General features: G+C 30.7%; 1 protein-coding gene across 3 annotated transcripts; it reads left to right on the top strand.

The window, feature by feature from the left end:
• The first annotated feature begins 545 nt into the window (after positions 1-545).
• LOC143199117 (uncharacterized) lies at positions 546-12,325 on the top strand. Of its 3 annotated transcripts, XM_076408877.1 has the most exons (5): positions 554-705; positions 753-778; positions 843-1,014; positions 10,086-10,111; positions 10,173-12,325. In XM_076408877.1, exons 1-5 carry the CDS (start codon positions 692-694, stop codon positions 10,313-10,315), a joined length of 381 nt encoding a protein of 126 aa, XP_076264992.1. In that variant the 5' UTR covers positions 554-691; the 3' UTR covers positions 10,316-12,325. The 3 variants fall into 3 exon arrangements, with proteins under 3 accessions (XP_076264983.1, XP_076265002.1, XP_076264992.1); XM_076408868.1 differs by lacking the exon at positions 753-778 and having other exon boundaries at positions 546-705; XM_076408887.1 differs by lacking the exon at positions 753-778 and having other exon boundaries at positions 552-705; positions 894-1,014.
• Positions 12,326-23,318: the final 10,993 nt, after the last annotated feature.

Genomic DNA, 23,318 nt, shown 5'->3' with positions numbered 1-23,318 from the left:
ATCGTTCCTTTGACTTTCAATAATTATCGTTTCATCTGTCATCCTGAACGATGATATTTCGCTGTTCACTTTCATTGTATCTATAGCAAAATTTTATCTATATACACTATTTTATACATTTTACTTTAATTTGTTATATATACATATAATCATTTACGTTTGTCCACGTCCTTAAAATGGTAATTGAAAAAAGAGCCCAGGATTGTTAAGAGTAGCTTTGATTCTCCAGCAGATATCAAAATTGCTATTATTTGCTTCACACGAGTAAAATAGTGGTATTATTTCATAATAAGCATATATCATATGGAGATGATACGTTAAATTACCTTATTAGAACTACCTAGAAGGAAATTATTAGGAGTTGACGCAGAAGATATTCTTAAAATATTATATACGTGATGAAATGTAATTGCGATAAAAATATAATTGCGACAATGCCCCGGCATGATTCGAACCTGAGAGTATTACAACAATAGGATAATTGTGCTATCGATCCCATTGATCACTGCGCCGATTAAGCTGGGTAAACACTTTTCCCCCCGTTATAAATGTTCCAACTTCCTAGTGGTGTCGAAGTGCATAATTTAATCGCGGCTATATATATAGGAGACAAATATACCTAAATATACAAGTATATGATGTCACTTGGTGAACGCTTGCTTTGTATTTGCGTTTTAATAATCTGTTTGATATGCTGCATAACCCGTGAGTATAATATATATATATATTTTATTTTAATATATTTTTATTAGGAGCATAATTGTAATTTTATTCGCTGGTAATATGTTTGTGTATACATTGTGTTGTGAGATATTAAATTATTTTATATACCTATTTGTTAGTTTTAATCCAAAAGGAGGAGTTACTACCAGAAGATCATCTTTTTGATCCAGGAATTTGGTCCGTCCTTATTGGGCTTTGTCAATACCTAGCTGAATTACTAGCTAGTGTTGCATTTACAAATCATGAATTTCCAGTAGAACATCAATCCCTCCACCATTATTCGACTGTCGTGTAAGTAACATTACTAGCATATCATAATTAAACATGTTAACAGAAAAGATGGCTTTATTAAGGACGAATTAAATATTGCATAAAATAGCATACAAAACATATAATAAATCCATTATTTTCTGTTTTACTACATTATTATATACATATTACTACCAAAGTCACCCGGTTTGTGAATAAAACATGAAGAGAGTAGGTCCCGACGGAATTTTGTATTTTTTAACCTTTCTAAGCTATGAGCTGAAACTTCGTTTTAATCTTTCAATTCAGTTTTGGGTTTTTTGGTTTTTATAGCACTCGTAGAGTCATTCAATAAATATTCTGTTTAAATAAATATATGACGTCAAAACCTCGTCGTCGCAATGTTGCCACATCAACTTTCAGTTTTAATTTATTTTGACTTTTACATATAACAAAATTCTAATTTAAATAAAATAATGATACAATAATAATTCTATCAAATATATCAAAAAAGCTCAAAGCTTTCATTAATGAAATTTTTAATACAGTAGTAGAAAGTTTAACTGAATTAGCTAATCTATGGTAAAGTTTGATAGTTGAACTCTAGTAGTTAAAAACCTACTCAGCCTTGATGTCAATCAACTTCAACTATTTTGACATAATATGTCTACGTCTTAAGAGATCTGACTAAGCTAACATTAACTTAGAAATTGTTTAGTTAAACAGTATGAATACTGTACAATAAAATACTTTTAACAAAATTATTGAACCGAGTTCAAAAAATTAATAAGGAACTAAAAATTTAAAAAATAATCAAGCGTAGATCTTTAACACAAAAAACAAACGAAGTACGAGATAATGCATAATGTATGGCATATACCTGGCAGTAATGATTTACTAAATGTTATTCTTATTGTCTTGTTTGGTCCAGTAGTTAAAGCAAAAAGTTTTAATCCATGTTGTTTTTTTGTTTCTTTTTGAATGTTTGTTTCCATGATTCCAAACTTTTCTTGCAATTAACCTACTATTTTCTTTATAATATTTAATACAATTAAATATTTTTTATATAATATATAAAAATAATATAATACATAATAAATATAGTATAATAAATATAATTATAATAATTAACGCAACACATAATTATATGTGTAACGCTTATATATATATATATATATATATATATATATATATATATATATATATATATATATATATATATATATATATATATATATATATATATACATAGTGGTATAGTATATATAGTGCATCTAATATTGCTGAAGGATTAAAACTACAGTTAATTATACAGCCGTAATACTAATGTTTGTTAGAGTTGTTTTATTATATTTACATTAAAGTATTTTCCACACCACCTATGAAGTTGTATATCTATACTGTATGCTATGTTCCTCACTATCCTTATCGTCAATTATGTTTTTATTCTCTTTATTCACATCCTACTACCAATTTTATTATTACCAAGTGAGTGTTAGCTTAAACAAAATATAATGTTTTTTGTATGGTCCTAGCAGAGAAGGCGCTGAGATCGGCCTTTCGTTGCATTTTATTGCATCACAAATTAATATAAAACCCAAATATAATTCATAATAAGTTTTAGTAAGATGTAACAACCACAATGGATTATTATAGACTAAACTACGTACAAGCGAAATTCATATTTATAGTATTTTAAAGCTGTGTGAGCATATTCTTAATGACTAATGGTTAGTTACACTAAGAGAAGCATAAATGACCATATAACTCCTCCCTCCTTAAGTGCGAAAAAATGGGATGCATTTCTCGAGCGTGTTCAGTTGTATATCCTTTTTTCCATTATTGCTTCTTTTCCTATTAAGATACGTATGTAATATTATTATAATAACTATAACAATTATAACGATTAGGGTAAATACAATGTTTAAGCAGGACAATGCTTCTCCACGGGTAAGTAATTGGAGAGGGTGAATTACCAAGGAATCAACAGCTTTTAATTCATCGTGAACGGGTTCTATGTTTAATTATTTTATTTTAACTGATTGAAATTTCTGTATTAAACTATTATTGATAATATATATATTAAATATATTGAAATATTAAATTCATAACATTAATTTTCTGCGATTCAAGTATTGGTTATTAATATTAACCTTAAACTGTTTAGAAAATGGGAAATAGGTGATATAAGATATAAGGTTTATTATGGATCAGCCGTATGACGATGTAGAAATTATCAAGTTATTTTTATTAGGACATGTGGACGTTCCGTGCTGTCTCGCAGTATTTTACAACGTTATCAAAATTAAATTATAGCTTTAAGATTTATCTAAGAGTTTATTGTTTTCAACTTTGTAATTTTGATTATACTGTGGTGGAATATGTCGGCTTTAAAAAAATCCGGGGTGTTTGTAGCCATTGTTCAGTTCCCTCGGGGACTTCAGGATTTTTTTTCCGTTGTTCGTTTAGTCGCGCTAGGGTTACTGCCTTTTTCGTCATGAATTTGAGTGAGATTTCTGTCAAATTTTAACTGATAGTTCAGGTTTCCTTCAATTATCTGGAAAGGTGTATAATCATGAGCGGAATGTATGCTGTTATTATAGTTCAGGATAGCTATCTAGCCAGGCTAGTGTTCAGGCGAGCTCTTTTAGAGTCTTTTTGCGGTGTTCATTTCTTAAAGTAACAAGGTTTTCTTTTAGGGTTGAGCGGAATCTCTCCACAACAGAATTTTAATTTTTATAAAAAAGGGTTGTGAAATGTATCTCGATTTGATAAAACTTGCATAATTCTTGTAGTAGATTATTTTTAAAAGAAGTATCATTATCAATGGTTATAATATTAGGAATACCATGTTGGGAGAAGTATTTATTTAGGGATTGGCATATTTCTATTGAATTATAATTAAGGGGATAAGCTGAGGCAAATTTCGAAAAGTTATCTATAATGGTAAGCGATTTTTCTGAAATAAATTATGTCCATATAAATATGTTCAAAGGGTTTTGATCCAAAGGGAGTTGTCTTATATACGACTTTGTACGGGTATCCATCATACTTTGTCTTCTGACATGTTTCACAAGTTTTAATATAGTGAATGACATCTCTTTCTAGACTAGGCCAATAATATAACTGTTTTATGTTCTGTGTGTTTTCGGATATACCTCTATGAGATGGCTTCGTAATATGAAATCTTTCGATGATTCCTTTTTTTTCCAGGGTTAATAATATTTTCCAGAAGGGTGTTTGATATGACGAGTTTATAACCGTTATTTTTAAAAGAATCAGCGAAGATTTTTAGTATAAGTGGATCAAGTTCTTTTTATGGAAAGCACCTGCAGTAAACATCAGGGGCTAAATAATTTATTAATAAGTTTTGAATTTCTTCAGTTATAGGTCTTTCATTAATAAACATAATTATTATTTTCTTATTTTTAAATAATTTTTGATTTACAATATAAAGTTTTAATTTATTGGTGAACTTGAATATTAATTCATTTTTATAAGTGTTAATGTTGTTTTTTATGTACGGTGCTCCGAGAATAGGATTTTTTAAAGATGTGTGTACTTGATTCTTGTTCTTTCTCTTGTAGTAAAGGACAGTTTATTTTTGATGTATTAGCATATGGTTGTCTTATATGTACATAAGAAATGATATTAATATTTTATTTTGTTTCTGAGGGTACTGTTGGGTTCTTCTAGGCTACAGGCAAATACTTCAACAATTAATTCAGCAAATAAATATTTAATAATTGACTTAACTTTGTCCCATCTAAGTTCTAATCAAGGCCACAACCTATTCTAGGGAATGCTAATTTTGTTATATGGTTAGATTTAATATGTTTTCTCATTCTGGTTAATGTTTCGCATAATGATTGATAGGTTGGTTTATCTTCAATTTTATCTTTACTCATTAGGTAGTATATATAACGTTGTTCTTTTTCGTCTGGCCATAAAAATATTTTGCCTGTTGTCGCGTGTTTGCTTAATAGTTCTCTCTGATTTTTGTATTTGTGCTTGAACAGGTAACAGGTCAATTGAAAAGCCCCGGCCTACCATAGTAAAACACATATTTTTGGCAGAATTATTTTTTTTATTCAACATAATTCCCTTCAAGGGCGATACACTGATTATAGCGACCCTCCAACTTTTCGATACCATTTTTGTAGTACGATTTGTCCTTTGCTTCAAAATAGGCCTCAGATTCGTCGAGCACCTCTTCATTCGACGAAAAATTTTTCCCAGCTAGCTTTCTTTTGAAATCTGAACACAGGAAATAGTCGCTAGGGGCCAGATCTAGAGAATGCGGTGGATGAGGAAGCAATTCGAAGTCTAATTCATAGCTTTTTGCCATTTCACTGAATTGTGACATGGTACATTGTCTTGGTGAAGCAACACATTCTTTTTCTCCAAATGCGGCCGTTTTTCGGCGATTTTGTCATTCAAACGGTCCAATAATGGTTTCTAGATAATAGTCGCTGTTGATGTTCCTTCCTTTTTCAAGGTAGTTAATGAAAATTATTCCATGCTCATCCCAAAATACAGACGCTATAACCTTGCCAGCTGACTGTTGCGTTTTTCCACGCTTTGGAGCGGGTTCGTCGTGTGCAGTCCACTCGGATGACTGTCGATTGGACTTCGGAGTGAAATAACGGACCCATTTTTCATCCATTGTCACATATCGACGCAAAACTCGGGTTTATTACTCTTGATCATCTTCAAAAACTGCTCAGAATGACCAGTTCTTTTCTTTTCTGTTTTAGAATAGTTACACTCTGTTGTGCTTAAAGTTTGTCTAGCGTATGCTATGGGGAGGTCGCTGCTAATAATACCTTGTGATAATACAGCACCAATAGCATAGTTGGATGCGTCTGTTGTATTGAAGTATTGGATCGTTCACCAAAATATTTTTACAAGTTTCAAAAGCTTCAACAAATTGTTTGTCGTGAATTATCTTTGAATTTTTGTTCAGACTTTGAGTAAGGGGTTTCGTTATTTTGACAAAATTCTTAATTCTTTGAAGGGTGGCTGTTTCCGTATACAGTCAGGATGCATTTCTATTTGGTGGAATCCACTAGTGAGGTCTAGTGTTGTAAAATATTTAGCTTTTCCTAATTTTTCTAAAATATCGGAAATATTTGAAAGGGGATATCTGTCATCAATAGTTTTTTCATTGATCTTCCTATAATAAATTACCATGCTCCATTTTTATTGTTCGGATGCATCTAATTTTTTTGGTACAATCCATATCGGAGAGCTCCAAGGAAAACTGGATGGTTGAATAAATTTCCTTTAACATTTGTTGTATTTGTTTATTGATCTCCTTTTTACGGACAAACGGATATCTTTAACTCTTAGAGTATACTGGTATTTCATCTGTGGTGTTAATTTTATGTTTGACTTGGTTTGTAAACGTTAACTAATCTCCTGGCTTATGGAGAACTTCCTTATGTTTTTGCCGTAATTTAAATAGATAAATACGTTCTTCAGAATTTAAATGTTCATGTCTAATTAAATCTTTAAAGTTTATTTTTTCAGAATTTTGACAAGTAAAAATTATATAAATTATGGCCATTGTCATTAAATGGAAAGAGTGGAGGGTGTTCTGTTATTTCATATATAAGAACTATGTTATACTATGAACTCTGTTTATTAGAAGAATTTTTAATATCAATGATATAAGACTGGTTATGTAATAAGCCGTGTAGAATTTTCAGTTAGGTTTGTATACATTTTAACCTTTTTTTATAGAATTCGGAGGTATCTCAATTCTAAAGATAGTACCATTCCATCACGGAATCGAAATGGAATTCTAAGATAATCATTATAGAGTATACTATTTTCTAAGTCTATATTTAAGTTTAATTTACGAATAAGTTTTATTCCAATGATACCATCAAAATGTTCGTGGAAAAAATAAAGAGCGAAGTCTAAAGGTTCTGGTATGCCGAAATTGAGAAACAAGGGAATGTTAGTTGCTTGTACATGCGTGTAGGGATGTAAAGTGGGGTTTAATAATTTCAGGGACGTAGTACTCAACTATAGAAGGTCTCAAAAGAGATGCATGTCAGCCAGTATCAATAGTCAATAATTATATCATCAGTATCAATAATTTTAAATGAAAACTAGGAATTTAAATATAAAGGATTTGATTTACTTGAAATGTATTTAACTGGAAACAAGATTTTCCGACGCGAGTGAAGGAAATTTTTCATCATCGCTTTTTGATTGATTAGGGTTAAAATTGTCAAATAATACTTCTACATCATCATCCTGATCATTTAAAAGTTCATGGATTTGGTCGTCGTATGGGAAATCGTATAAATAGTTTTCATCATTAAAGTCCGTATTTGGGGGAAGATTCCTTTCACAGTATGTGAAATCTTCCACTTTGAATCTTGTTTGACCTGGAGGATATCGATATTGGAAATTACGATTAAGATTTGAATGTTGTGCTTGATTTGAATATTGATGATTTGGTTGTCGATGTACTTGACTATATTGAGGATTATTTTATTATTTTCCTATTTAATTTGAGGACTTTGTGTTTTGGGTAAGTTTTTACCGAAAATTCTATTAGATAGTGGAAAGTATACGTTAATTTGTCGAGGTTTTATTGGTATCGGTTGGCTAGGGAAATCTAATCTACATTCAGATGCCGTTCTATTTAGAAATGCCGGTTTAAGGAATGAGTTACTCGTATTAGTATTTTGAATTTTAATATCGGAATTTTGAATACGCGTATTTTTAAACCTATTTTAACTCATCAGAATTTCATAATATGTAATAATATCCATAGCCGAATCTAGATTTTAAAGGTTTGAACAAGTAATAGTGTTCTTAATTCGTTCGATATATTTGATAATACATTTTATATAGCTGTTAATTCACGCTGGACTATAACTATATTTCGGGATTCAATGATTTCTATTTCTGCACAGAATCGCTATACATAATCAAGATGACTTTCAGATTTGTTTCTCACCAAGAAGATGAGCTGCTGTTGTAAGTTTAATCTAGTGATTGGGTCACTAAACTTTTGCTGTAACGCCAACTTAATTTGAGCCCAAGTATTTAAATTAGAACGAGTAAAGATGAAGTCTTCAAATTCTCCTATTATTTTAGATTTTATTGTTAGCGGCACATATTCTTGCTGTTATTGTTCTGTTGTGAAATATCTATTATAAAATGTGTCTATTTGATTTACAAAGCTAACTAACGTAGATGAAGTTTCATCGAAAGTTTTCAGTAATTGTGTGGTTGATCTTAATGATTCAGCTGTATTTTTGCCAAAAAAGTGAATTAAATTCGAATAAGTATTTTCAAGATCTTCGTCGAAGCTTAATTCAGCTCTTCTATGTTTAATATTAGGATATGTAATCCCTTCTAATTTTTTATTAAATTTTTTCATTCATATTATGAAAATAATTAATTTCAATATAAATAATATAGGGATATGTTTCTCACAATAATATTTAAAAAATTTAATAGTCGTATAATATTAATTATCAATATCTCTTTTCAATTATAAATGATTTCTATATATAAAATTCAATATTTTTATTTATTTCTCAACTTGATTAAACAGGATTATACTAATTAATTACTTTTATTGCTCCTGTTGTCGATGTAGTAGAAGCCTTCTGCGGTAGATACACCGCCTGGTCCGCTAGTGTCCGTGGACACCAGCTATGCTAATATGACCGTGACTGTCAGTGGTTGAGGTTTAATTGCCTAATTCCAAGACAGGTTTCCTAATCCTAACTGCCAATGGTTCAGGTCTTCGCCTAATTCCAGTGCAGGAGTCCCAATCCAAGGATTGTTGATTTTCTGTGTCTCCGCGTTCCTCTTCTTAATTGTTAATACAAACGGCGATCACAACTCACTGCGAACTATATGATACACCGAAAGGATCTTACGTATTGCGCTAATTAAATTAGAAACGCTAATTGTCTTTATAAAAAAACAAACTTTATTTCTAACATTAATACAAGGGAAACTTAACACTAAAATGTAACAACTATAATGGACTATTATAGACTAAAATTAATTAAGACTAAACTACATACATGTAAAATATAACAGTATTTTAAGTAAAATAATAGTTTTATGTTTAATTCCCTTTCATAAATTATTACTGGCACAGTCGGCTTTTAAGGAAGATAATAATACTGAATTCCTCCGAATTAATTCAATTAACGGAAACCAAATTGATTATCAAGTTAAGAACATATGTTGAGTTTGGATTGGCAATCTTTCCGTGGTTACTCGAAGCATTTCTTGGTGTATTTAGGTTGAGTTCTTGTAAAAGCATAGCAGTTGAACCTGAAAGGTAACAGGGTGGATTGAAAATACTAAGCGACTCCTAGCCATAAAATATTCCAAATAAGACATATTTAAGCTTCGAAAAACACCCCTAGTCTGTGGATTCCCAGCACATGCATCACAGTTCGAAGTGTAGGTCACCAAAAGTGAACTGAAGTTGTTGTGAATTAACATAGCCCAGTCGAATTTGGACATAAGCTTGCAACTATTGGAGTTTCGTGTTTTTAAAATTTGGAAGAACATCCCGTAAAGGGGTGCCGTAGAAATTTGGTTAGAAAGAGTACCAAGAATTCGAAGATCTCCAAAGACAAACTGGTGGACGAAGTTACAATCGATACACAAAAACAATTTTTATCTGCAATACAAGTGGTCTTAGTGCCTACATTCTCCGCAAGACAACTCTCCGGCTTCGCTTTTTTAAGTTAAACATCTATATTACTATATGATCGACTCTTTGGCTTGCGCAGGAATTTGACCTTTCACATACTATTTTTGGCAAATTTTGAGTTCGAACACGTCCCTCCATTCAAAATTCAATTGATACAGGATCAACTGAGACAGCAGCACAAACTTGATGATCATAGTAATGCAAAGATAATGCCCTTTGTTCGCTGACTGAACTTGATTCTTATGACGCTTTAAATAAGTGTCAATGCGGGAAGTGGCGACAATTATTTGAATGATATTATATTACACATATAATGGCATTCATACGACCTTACAATAAAAGCAAATGTTTTAATACAAACTCTGATTTAAAAAATACTACTAAAAACAAACCTTTTTTATTTCAGACCCTGCAATATGGGAAATCTAATGTGTAAGTTACCATAGATATAATAATATTTAATAAAACATTAATTGAGGTCTTTTTTTAACAGCTTCGACAGACTTAAAATTTCGCATGGACAAGTTTGGGCATGTGGAACTCTGGTTCTATAATTCGCCAAGTTTCTTCATTCCGCATTATCATATTACATCGGATTTACCATATTCTAATACCGTGGAACCCATGGAATATTAAATCCTCCAGTTTTGGTTAATTAAATATTCTATTATATTCATTATATTATGTTGGTTATATTATATTTATATGGGAAGGTTTGTTATTAAATTTTAAAAATATGAATTATCAAATAAAAAAATAACGAAAAGAAATGGTGATTTGTTGAAACGACAGTAATACATTTATGTATGTTACACGTTTTAGAAAAAAATCCTCTTCTTTCCTAAAAAGGGAAATAACAGTTTTTGTATTCTAAACTCTTTCCTATTTTATAACTCACATATATATTATACTTCTAAAATGTCAGAAAAAGAACACTATAAAAACATAAGCATCAGCTGTCATTTCGTGTTATTGTAAAATAGATATGTGTAAACTTAGCGATTCTCGGCTCTTAAGACTTTATGATTTTATGACGTTGATCTTGAATTTATTTATTTTTTTTTTAATATATTTTAAAGCCTTTTACCAACTAGGCTTTTATCTGGACTGGACCTACAGTTTTACCTGGGCTCCGAACCACGATCCTCAGCATTAAGCCTACCGACTGGCGAGTGACCAACTTTAGAAATCATCCCAAAGATATCCGGCCTTACTCAGCCTGGTTACTGGCGTGACTGGGATCATTTTCCTTGTAGGATTTTACACTCTTGCCTAAGGACAACCACAAATAGTAAACAATCACAAACATAAATTTACGACCATGCCCCAGCAGGATTCCGACCCGCGACTATCGCAAAAGTAGGTGGACCGTCCTGTCGCTTTTACCACTACGCCAACCAAGCCGGCTTTGAATTTATTTATTTTTATGTATTCTCTAAGAAAACTATGACTCTCATGAACTGAATGTTTGTCGCTTACTTATATCCCACTATTGTTTATTTCGTACGCAGGCAAATATGTTCAAATTTTTTTAATTGATTTTACTAATTTATTTTGAAATTGTCGGATTTTGCTCCATTGTTCGCAATCGTCGAGTTTCGAGTGAAGTGAGAAATAGGAACAAAGTGGTGGATTTGGTACCCATTGCTTTGTTGACAAAAGAGGAAACTTTGTGTTTTTGTCCTCCTCTGAACGGAGAAAAAGTCACAAAAATAGTGGAAGATGGTTTTGGGTCAGAAATTCATTGGCCCTCGTTTCCGATAACAAGTATTTCTAAATCTAGTAACTACATCACATAATTGTAAACGATATATATTTAATTCGCAACTTGCAAAATCACCAAAAGGTCAATAACCAAAACCAAACATTGAGCTGGTCAACTATTTACAAGATTGTATAGTAGTTGACTACTTCTTACTATCGACTGTTTCAATCACTATTTTCGGTCCGAATGACTTTACTATTTTTTACTTGTGACTGTTTCAGTCGACGGCTTTCAGTCGTGTACTTTCAGTTACTATTTTCGGAAATTACTAGTTTCATTCCACTGATTTATAACGTCCGGCTTTGTCGTCCTAGCCGCCAACTTGAAACTAATACTCCGAATTTATACTCACCTAGATTTATATGTAAGATATATGGTTTTGTTCATAGTATGATTGTAAATAATAGTATACTATACATTAATATGGCAGCACCAGTTCACAAGAAATTTATTTTTCAAGACTATTTATTAACATAGTAAGGTAAAAAGAATAACATTTTTTTTGATAAATAGTAAAAAAAATGTAGACTGCATTTGTTTATGTTAGCAGCTATTGGGTCTTTTTTCATTGCTTTTTCTAAGTTTCTCCATTTTTGTTAAAGCCTTTTGAAGTTTACATTTTCTTTCATTCAAATTTCAACGAATAGTAATATTCCTAATTGTGAGTACAGACATGAACGAAGCGACTGCTCGGGATCTACGCAAGATTTGGCATGGATTCGGTAAATATCTCTCCGTTCGCGGTGATCGAAATGAACGCGTGGGGCGTTCGATTGCTCTTGGAAAATTTAGGTGTCCAAAAATCATTTGACGGTTTTCATCAATTGATTCAGAGGCCCGTATTATTTTGTTTAAAACCATACTTTTCATATTTGCATGACTCAAAATGTAGGGAAAATAATTTATTGAAGGTACGCGCTGTGTTCTTTTCCTAAAATGCATTGTTTATTGCTAAGATACAATGTACCGTCTGAGCGTTTTTAAAAGAGTATCGAATTATTGTAAGACCGATAAAATTATAAACAAAGTTATGATATGATAAGATTATGGTAAGAATATGTTATAAAATTCTTATGTTTATACGACTTTAGTATTCTGTTTAGATATTCCTGAAGAGACTTGAAACATTTGCAATTCTGTAACGACTACGAAATAATCCAAAATCATCAGAAGGAATCAGAGAGAATCATCATATTCAGTCCCAAGAGAAATCAATGAGGTAGATATAATAAAATCATAAATTAAGAATATTATCTTTATTTGGTGGCGAAACTGTATAATATTAACAGGTATGAATTTGTATTTACTGCCTTGTGTGGTTATGTTCTAGAAATTTTATTACTATTTTGAAGGTGAAATATTTATTAACTGTGTTTAAATTATTTCAAACATAACAGCTAAATGGTATGAAATATAAATAATATGAACAGTACAAGATGAATTGTATGGTGGAGCCACAGTTATGCCTCATATTATGCTAGTATCTTTTCAAATTATAGAGTGAATAATAAACTTGCTAACACACATTTGAAAAATATCTTGGAAATATGAAACACCTTGAAACCTCAGAGATATATCTGCTATCTAAAGAATAACATAGGTAAGTGACTATTTTCTGAAATTGGTATATTTAATGAGTTTTACTATTTTAGGTCGAATATATGGCAGTGTTTTTAGGAAAGAAGCTAAAGACTGATTGTTGAGTATAGTGGGATTTAGGGGTGGTTATTTTTATATATTGATGTGTTCGTTACATTTAAAAGTATTGGTATTGTTCTATGAATTATATATAATTAGTAGTAATATGAAATTATAGTCTTTCTTCAACAATTTTACTTCAAACCTTCATATATGCTCCGAATAATAATATAAATAAAAATAATTTTCCAACAACCCTTGGTAAATTTAATTTCTTATATTGTTATTATTTTATACGAGATTATTATTAAAAATCTTTTCTCTCCCGGTTGTGAAACACTTTTTCAATATTATTTGACAAGTTTTGTACTACAGGGAGTATAAATAAACCCAGTTACCTTCAATGATAAATAAGAAAAACAACTCATATTTTTATGATACGTTTTTTAAATTAACCTTTGCCAAATGGAAATCAAAGTTAAATATTATTTCAGATCTCATCACAAGGTTCTTGTAAGTATATTATAAATATTTTAAATTTTCATGTTTTTTATGAAGTTTTTATATAATCATATGTATTGTTATTAATAATTAATAGGTGTTAAACAAATAATTATCATTCAAAAACTAATAATTAAATTACAATGAATAACAGGGTTATTTTCTCAAAACCAAATCCTGTGTCACTTTGTTTGTCGTTAATCGCTGAAAATCATGCAGCGAATACTGGAATTAAGCAAAGTGCATGCGCACTACGATTTTTAACTAATTTTGAAACCTGCTCGCTACGAATGTTTGCCGAATTCAGTTCTGCTCATGCACATTTTCAATTTTTTCTGGAGATTCGCCCCAAATGCTCAGGTCTGTAGCCACCTTTACAGTCCGTCATACCTGACCGTTCACGTCATCAGGAAAGGAAATCTACGAGGGTAGTTCAAATATGATGGAGACAAAGGCTCTAGATGGCGCGCATGTATGTTTTGAAGGTCTTGGCTTGGGTATGTAATAGCTGGTTCTCTTAAGAACAGTATGGCATAGTTTTCGTCGGGATTGCATGTTTTAGGCGTGTGCTACGACCATGAGTGAACGTCAAGCGCCGACCGCCGTAACGCATTGTATTGTCACTCGATTTCATTTAGTGTGGAAAGGCGTTAAAAAGACGGACGTTTTTCGGAAATATACAACACCGACGACGAGGTAGAGGAGTTCGTGCGCACATGGCTGTCAGAGTTGCCCAAGGAATTCCTCGATACCGGCATCAAAAAACTTCCGGAAAGATGGACAAAGTGCGTAGTTAGCGAGGGGAAAACCTAGAAAAACTGTAAATTTTTGTAATTTTTTTCAATAGTAAATAAAAATGTCAGAATATTTGTCTCAATCATATTTGAACCACCCTCACATATAGATAGAATCAATTTTGTAGAATCTATGAGGTGAAGGTAGTTGGTCAACTAAAACATTGGATTCAACTGGTTGCTCTATATTTATATTTTATAAACTCTGGAAAGAGCAATTAAAAACTGGATTCAACAGAGTTGCTCAGTATTTATATTTTAAAAACGAATCGGTTAAAACCATAACGCAGAATGTATCTATTTGGTGGGATCCTCATTTGGCCCTCTGGCTGACCTGGAGAATGCACTGTAGCGTTTATACAATTTTATTTTTCTAGACAACAATTTACTAGGCGGTCACTATACGGTCACTTAATTCTTTAGGTGTCCAATAATTATTAAAAGACAGATCCCAGATCATGAATTTTTATCATAATCTAAATATAAGATGTATTTAATGAAAAATGTCTGAAATAAATTAATAATATAAGAATTTAAGCTTAGTGATTTATTATTTCTTTAGATTAATAGTAAATCGAAAAGTAATTTATATATAATACAACAACTTTTATTGCAATAAACGGAATGAAATAAACAAAGAAAAGATATTGTAAAGAAGGCACAACTGAAAGTTTTAGATTTTAATTGATTTAGTAGAGATTATTCGAGGTTTTGTAAAAATAACAGCGATGTATGTGTTAATATACGTTGCCGATATTGATGATGTGATATTAACAATGAAGATCAACAGTATGACGTAAAATCGACGTAAATATGAATGAACCTAATAGTGACAGAAATGTGTAAAATTCTGACGATATCAGGATATTTATGAAAATGTATGGACAATTATTTGAATATAGTGTAAACGTTAACCACATTGATGAACTAGGATGTGAAGTGGCTTTGGGAAAGAAAGAAGAATCTTTTGAAATGTAAAAGACTATGTTAATTTGATGAATTTTGACTTGTTGGTACTAGATATTTCATTCTTCATGATCTATTCATCATAAATCTGATTTTTTATGTATATAGATTTTATGATATACACGGTTATGATTACGATGTTATTTCAAGTTTACGACAAAATGCAATTTTTGTGAAGTGTGTGTTAATTGTGAACGATCTTCGTGAGAAAGAGATGAATTTGAAAATGACATATGAAGCTAGTGATCAGTGACTGCAAGATTAGCAGCATTCAAGAAGCAAAAATTACGAATGATAATTTGATAATTGTGTATGGGACCTACAGGACTAGATGGGTGTCCTAACATTGCGAGACCAGTAGCCATTAATAACTAAGAACTGAACACTGTCCAGCACATAATCGATTAATACCTTGCAGGTGCAGCTATAGCTGCTATTTCCGGTCAATATAGATGAAATTTATTTATTATTTGTAAGAATTTATAAAGGGAAATGTTAAAAATGGCGGACTTAAAAGTTTTTATAGGATAATGTTCCTTTTTCAAATTTAATCCGGTGAATTTACTATATTAATATTTACTATTCTAAAATATCATGAATTTGGTAGAAAATTGAATCTAATTTGCAAAATTAAAATAAAAAGGAAACACATCTGCTTGGAATCTCTCCTTGGACAAAATGTCCTTTTATATTAAAAGGGTTATAATAACTTTTCTAACAATACTCACAAACCGAAAGATTTATCGATGTATCCATTAGTGTCAAGTATTTGTAATTAAAATATGAACAGTAAAAGAAAAAAATAAACTATAAACAATAAAACTCTTAACTTACAAAACAGAGCTCGTTTCGGTGATCCAGACCACTAGGGTCAAATTCAAAATTTGTAGTTCGTTGGATTCCACCTCTCAATTGCTTATAAATGACAAACTCACAAAATCAGACGGAAACTACCGACGTTTACAGATTGCCGATTAGGATTTTCTAAATATAGCCAGTACCAGTCTGCATATGTGAAATATGCCAGTACGAATTGAAATATTTCGCACAGGCATGGTTAAGTTGAAGTTATAAAAAGAAAAAGGGATTCGAACACACAAAATATTACTTTGCTTTGCAGAAGAAGATGTAACTTATCGGCCTTCAAGGATTACTTTTAGGTATTTTAAAAAACTTGTAACATTTCGTTCAATATAACAAGTTTCTAATTTATAGTCTATTCAAAGTTTTTTAGTAATGCGTTATGGATATTTGTGACGTCGAAACATTGCAATGGTGCTGCATCAACTCTGAGTTTTAATTCAGTTTTGCTTTGACATAGAAAAAAATTCTAGTATAAATATCATAATTGGACAAAAAATTTATCAAATATAATTTATTTTAATATTATGGTATATCTAAAAACTGCAGTTAATTATACAGCCACAATAATTTGTAGCTAAAGTTATAAACCGGCAAACATTGTTTTAGTTTTAATTGTTTTGATAAATTTTAAGTCGTTCCGTAGTATATCATATTACTTTGTTTGAAAATGCAGAAAACAATAGATATTCAGGGTCACAAATTGATTGTGGTGTTAATAGATTATTTCAAAAAGGAACGAGATAACGGAGGCCCCCTTTTGCCGGTAAATGCCATTATAGAGCGAATTATTGATTATATTAAATAACAGTAAGTTCCTACAATTTTATAGAAAATGTTTTAGCGGGTTTCTGCCGCGCTAAATATTAATGTGGGTACTGTGAATAAAATGCTTACAAATTGCTTACAAAATTAAGAATAATACGTTAAATTTACCCAAGAAAACCCGTCTACATACAAAGTGGGTGACAGTATCGGCCATCCTGTTATTGGCTCTATTAGAGACCAAATATACGAAATGTATAAGAACAGTACACAAACTATTTTATCGATATAAACATAATTTAATAAAATTATTTTAGAGAAAATTATCTTGAAAATCGACAAGGCATCCTTTCATACACTCTTACAGGGCATAGGGTTTAAATGGTGTAAATATCACAATCGGAGAATTTTAATGGAAGTTCCAGACATTACCTTAAATATAATTAAATTTTTAAAGGCATAAAATATTTCCCAAGGAATACCATTTGAATTTGTGTATCTTGATGAAACTTGAATATCTCAAAATTGTTCATTGTTCACTCTTGACAAGACAGTAACAAAAAAAGTGTAAAGAAAACAAAAATTGACGCAAAAAGGTAAAAGTTACAATAGAATTCGATTAGGTTTTGTTGGTCATTATATTTATCAATAATTAATTGCGGATATATTTCTGGTTAAGAAGGATATTCCATCAAAAGCTGTTTGGATATGTGGAAGCAAGCATTGCCAACCATAGCACCTTCGATTTGGATGAACTCGATAAGACATACAGAAGAAGTAACTAATAAATGGTGGAATCGTGACATGTTTTAGGCAGATATAGAAATTCACAGTTTAGTGAATGAATTGAACAGTGACTCGGAAAGTGAAAGTGACTGAAGGATACTTTCAGGATATGTGATATTGATGAGAGTGGAATCAACTAAAGGTATGCACATAGTTAATTGAATATATAGAAAGATCTATGTGCACAGATATAATTATAATTGTTCAAAATTAAACATGAGCCTTTGGTTAGAACGTATGAGGAGAAAATGAATACTGTTTTGTAGATATGCTAAATGCATTAGACATAATTCAGTGATCAATTTTATGAAGAATGGTGTACACAAATAGTAGCAGAAAAAATAAAATATACAGTGGCACCAAGATTACTTGACCAGTAAACACACCATCGAAGGAAACAAGAACTAAACGTAAAAAGGTAAATATGCTCTCCAATGAAAGTAAAATATGTTTGTCAGATATAGAATTGTCAATTAGTTGGATTAGATTTCTAGGGGATACCAGTATACAAAAACAGGCCTAGAATCTTTACCTCATGGATGGTGTGAAAAAGAGTTATATGTAAACAAAACAAATCTAACCTACAAACTATTGTACCTGTGTACTTAATTGTAGTTTTAAGGCCTTCGATAATATATGTACTTGAACTAACTTAAGAAATGTATTACGATTAGCAGCTTGAAATCAAAATCTTTGAGCTCAAAATTCCCTATTTAATGAACGTGGTCATTAGCTTGCAATGAAGTAGCGTAGCCGTTTCAAGGAATCATCGTTTCTGTAAATTTTTTTTATTTCTTCATTTTAAAATTCATAATATATATGATAATATTTGAATTTTAGGGGTTATATGGCACGGGAAAGGAGGTAGAACGAAATAAAACTGCTGTTTATAATGTGTGACCGATATTTATTGAAAAATAAAAATATCGAGTACACAGTAGATAATAGATAAAAAGGAGCGGCGTTGGTTTTACCTGAAAACGGGGCTTGGGAGTCGATGGCGGCACATCTAAACTGATAGATGTTCAGTGACTAAGTGATTCACAGTACCCTTTAATAATTTATGGTAACTTACAATAAATTTAAAAGGCAGGTGCAATTTGTTGGTAACATATTGTCTGATAATAAAAAACACGAGCGATTTTTTAATTTTTGATGTGAGAGGGTGTAATGAAACATTTGCGTTGTTTGCTAGGTACTACGAATATCAACAGACTTACTTCAGACGACCTTCTTCTAGAAGTAGGTTATATTTGTTGACAGGGGGGGAGGGTTGAAATCTGAAAGAAAATGTTCGATACTCTCCTTCGAAATCTTTAAGTTTTTAGTATCGATATTTTAATATTACATTAACCATATAAATAAAAACACAACACACACGGCAAAAAAGTATTAGCAAAACATATCGATATTTTTTGGTATCCGTTTCTTGTATCAGTTGAATTTTAAATTGATACCCGAGTCACAACGCAAAATTTGTAAAACAAGTCTGCGAGAAGTTATATTCCTGGGTACGCCAGAGAATCGACCACAGAGTAATATATAGAGGATTAACTTAATCCACGAAGCCGAATACTTGTTTTGCGTAGTCCCACCAATGCAGATACTGAGAGCACGTTTGATTGGTTCGTTTGGACATCAGACAGCCCAAAGTAGGTAGATTAAGCACGCGTTTGTGACTTACATATTTTTCCTTTCAACCATTTAAATAAAACATATATGTTCATATACTAATTAGATACTAAGATAAATTGATTTCTACAGAAAGACATTATAACAATAATGTATTCAAATGCGCCAATAGAAAAATTACATTATAGGTAAATATGCAAAATTACATTAAAGCCATTAAATATAATGATATACTTCATTGACGTTTAACAAGATGTTTGTAAAATACTATTAATTAAAAACCTAATTATTTTAAAGGGGTAAATTTATTTAAAGAAATATAGTTTGGTTTAAAGCTACTTGAAGCAACCAAAATAGGTGGATTTTATTTTTATTTCTTAATTCTTCAATAAATATGTTTAAAATAAAGAAACTGAATACAGTTTTTGTTTACATTCAATTATACATTAATATAAAATAAAATAATACATTTCGTAGACCAATAAGTTGATACTGATTCTATAGACAAGATAGTATCTCATTATTGTCATTTTGTCATTTATTGTCTCCCATTAGTTTATTATATTCTTAATAGATCTTTAAGATGTCTCTTCAAAGTTATAGAAATATAACTCCTGCATTTGACCGTAATAAGAACACAGCAGTAATTTTAACATATATACTTGTTACAGTTTTAATTCAGATTTTCAGAATGACAAACTAAAAAGATAATAATACGTCGATACATTTTTGTGTTCAACAAATAAATAATATGTTAACAGGCACACGCTTAAAATCTGCATTCATTATAAAGGAATAAAGAGATAGTAGCACTAATATATCTTATTTAAATTAAATAGTAAAGAATTATGTGTTAGAGTGTTTTTAATGGACTGAAATCAGAAAGATGTATGTATAACAAAAAATAGACAGAAAACGTATACAAACATCACCATATTCCATTTTTACATTTACTAAAAGCTTCAAATAACTTCTGTTTTCATATTATTTAACATAAAAATATATCTTTGTTCCATAACAATCGTAATAATTTATAACTTATACACTTATATTCGAATTATCATTCGCTAATTTTGCCTATTAAATAATTATATTACCTCAACAAAATGTAAATAAAAAATTAACCTAAAAATGACTTCTTAGCAGAACTGTGGTAAACAATAAGGCGTATATAGAAAAGGATGTGTAATTGTGAGCAATGTTAGGCTAGATTTGAACAAGTGCAGTTCTAGCCAATGAACACCGTCCTTTGATTAGGTTTTTACGTTATTTTGTCCGTTTTTACCGTCCCTGACATAGTGTACTCTTTTTTAGGATGTCTTTATCACTATGGTCGTGCCCCGAATTTTCACGGAAGTAATTTCATGGAAAATACTACCTAGGTTTATGTGTATTTACTGGGAACATTTGTAGATTTATTGATGGAGCAAGATTCTTTAAAAATATAAATATTTTAGAGGGGTGGGGTATCGTATAAATATATAAATATATAAATATATATACTCTTTTTTAGGATGTCTTTATCACTATGGTCGTGCCCCGAATTTTCACGGAAGTAATTTCATGGAAAATACTGCCTAGGTTTATGTGTATTTACTGGGAACATTTGTAGATCTATTGATGGAGCAAGATTCTTTAAAAATATAAATATTTTAGAGGGGTGGGGTATCGTATAAAATCAATCAAATCTAAATTAACATCCAAATCTAGCTGAAACCCTGAAAATCCGTTCACGATAAAATGTTTTCTTGACAAATGCTTATAATATTAATTAAAATTAACTAATCCAATGGCAAAATGACGATCTTAGCGTTTGCTCTACTAGAGCTAATACAATTTCTTATTTTTTTGTATTAACACTCTATACGACTGCCTCGAGTTCTCTATATTCTTTCACTTTAACGTTCCTTCAACAGTTTCGAGAATGGCTCTAATACGATTTATAAACGATGACTGTAAATTGATATTTAATTTAAACCATAAGTTGCGGCAACAAATTTGTTAAATGACTTGATAAGGAACCTTTTATGACAATGATATGCCATGTTAAGAAGAAAAATATTTATAAATATACATAATAGTGACATGGGATTGAAGAAACTATGGGACATAAAAACCAATTAGATATTATGTCCATTGCCAAGATTGAATCTTTTAAGGAGGAAATACAAGAAGGGTTTAAGGAAAAAATGGGAGAACAAGTAGAATAGGCAAGAGGTGGACAAAATTAGAGAGGAAAATGAAATGTGAATATTGAGAATAATAATATAACATAGAAATGAAGGGAGTAAAAAACATAATTGGCCTATGTATAGAGAAAAGGAATATACAAAGTCGTTGTAAAACTATTGGCCGTAAAATACATTAAGAATTCAAATAAAACATAAATAGGTTGTAAAAGTCTCATTAAAAATATTAGGAAATTAAGAGGAAAGGGCTATCTAATATAAAATTGTTATTGTAGAGAACTAAACATGATCAAGGAAGGAATGAAAAATTAATCTATATATCTAAAGAAGGGAAACAAATACAGTGAAATAAATCAAGGGATCGGAAAAGAAGAAGTGAAAAACAGAAAAGATAAGATATCAGAAATTAATAACAGATGAGCAGAATTACTGGAAAGAGAAGACAGCCGAATGGGGGAGGTATTCAAAATAAATTGACAAAAAGTCATAAGGATAAAAGAACAAGCACATAAGGAAGAGTAAAGGCTCAACACAAAGAACATAATAAAAATTAATTCAATAAGTAAAGATACGGGTAAGGCAGGTGTGGTTAGATATACTAACGTAACCGAAATTAAAGAGAAAAGATCTGATATTTATAAAATGAGCAATCACCATATCTTTATCTACAAAGGACTAGATAAAAGAAAGCAGACTAGAATAAGAAATATGGAAATGAATAATGATTTCTAAAAGAATATTTCAAAAAACGATATAATATTAATGACCCCAGTTCACAGTTGGATTGAGAATTAAGATATAGGATCCACGCCACTTCTTATTTCAGAATGACGATTGATTCAAATTTGATAAATAGCGATGAAGCGACGCTTAAAACTCTTTTTAAAATTGACAAATGCTATTGAGCTATTGTTAACTGTAATTTGAATATTTTGAAGAATTTATGTTTCAGAATTTCTGGCGAACTCGGTTTTTAGGTAAAACACGCAGTGACGAGGTTCGAAAAAATGTGGTCCAATTAACATGGAAACTGATCTAAAAAATACGAGATCAAATGTGGAAGTCAATGTTATTCAAAGCTACAACATGTACAGAAAAATATTCTATTCTCTAGCAGCGTATTGATTGAGAAGTAGACTTCCCAAGTTTCGGTTATGAAAACCGAGAGGAATCAGTCCATAAATAATAATAGGTAATAATTATAGTATCATCGTATCATGACTACTACTATAAAGGAGGAGGAGTGAAACCAGCAAGGAAAACAGAATATGATTTTATAAAAGGGCATAGCTAAATAAATTATAGTTTTATAAAAATAAAGATATATTGACTGGCGACTCTTCTCAGGTGAAATATGCGATGGTCTGCAAGGTGAAGATTTTGCTTTGAGATGAATGAATGACATATACAAATATGGTTTCTAGACTTTTTACAAATAATATTAGATAATATCAAGTGTTTATGTAAATATGGTTAATGGACTTTCTTTTAAAATGTTTCAATACAATGTCTTTATGTAATAATAGTACATGGTCTTGGTGTAAACATACTTCAATATAATCTTTATATAAATATGATAATTTCGACTTTTTGTTGTCAAATATTTCCCAATTTTTATTTACCCGGTAAACAAAATTATAACACTTTCTATTATTAAAATGTGCATTTTAATTACTACTTAATTTAATAAAACCTCAAAAACAAACTTTTTAAACGGTATTTAATTACAACTAATTTCCGTT

The sequence above is a fragment of the Rhynchophorus ferrugineus genome, unplaced genomic scaffold, assembly GCF_030347505.1.
Source record: "Rhynchophorus ferrugineus isolate W39M unplaced genomic scaffold, kcgeb_rfMv2 rfM1, whole genome shotgun sequence".
Lineage (NCBI taxonomy): Eukaryota > Metazoa > Arthropoda > Insecta > Coleoptera > Curculionidae > Rhynchophorus > Rhynchophorus ferrugineus.
Note: the sequence above shows the minus strand (reverse complement) of the source record. Positions and strands in the feature narration are given on the sequence as shown.

Excerpts from the sequence above, each read along its gene's own strand:
- LOC143199117 (XM_076408868.1), top strand. The coding sequence starts at position 636 with ATGATGTCACTTGGTGAACGCTTGCTTTGTATTTGCGTTTTAATAATC. Across the intron at positions 706-842 it reads TTTGATATGCTGCATAACCC|TTTTAATCCAAAAGGAGGAG; the intron begins GTGAGTATAATA and ends CCTATTTGTTAG. Across the intron at positions 1,015-10,085 it reads CACCATTATTCGACTGTCGT|ACCCTGCAATATGGGAAATC; the intron begins GTAAGTAACATT and ends TTTTTATTTCAG.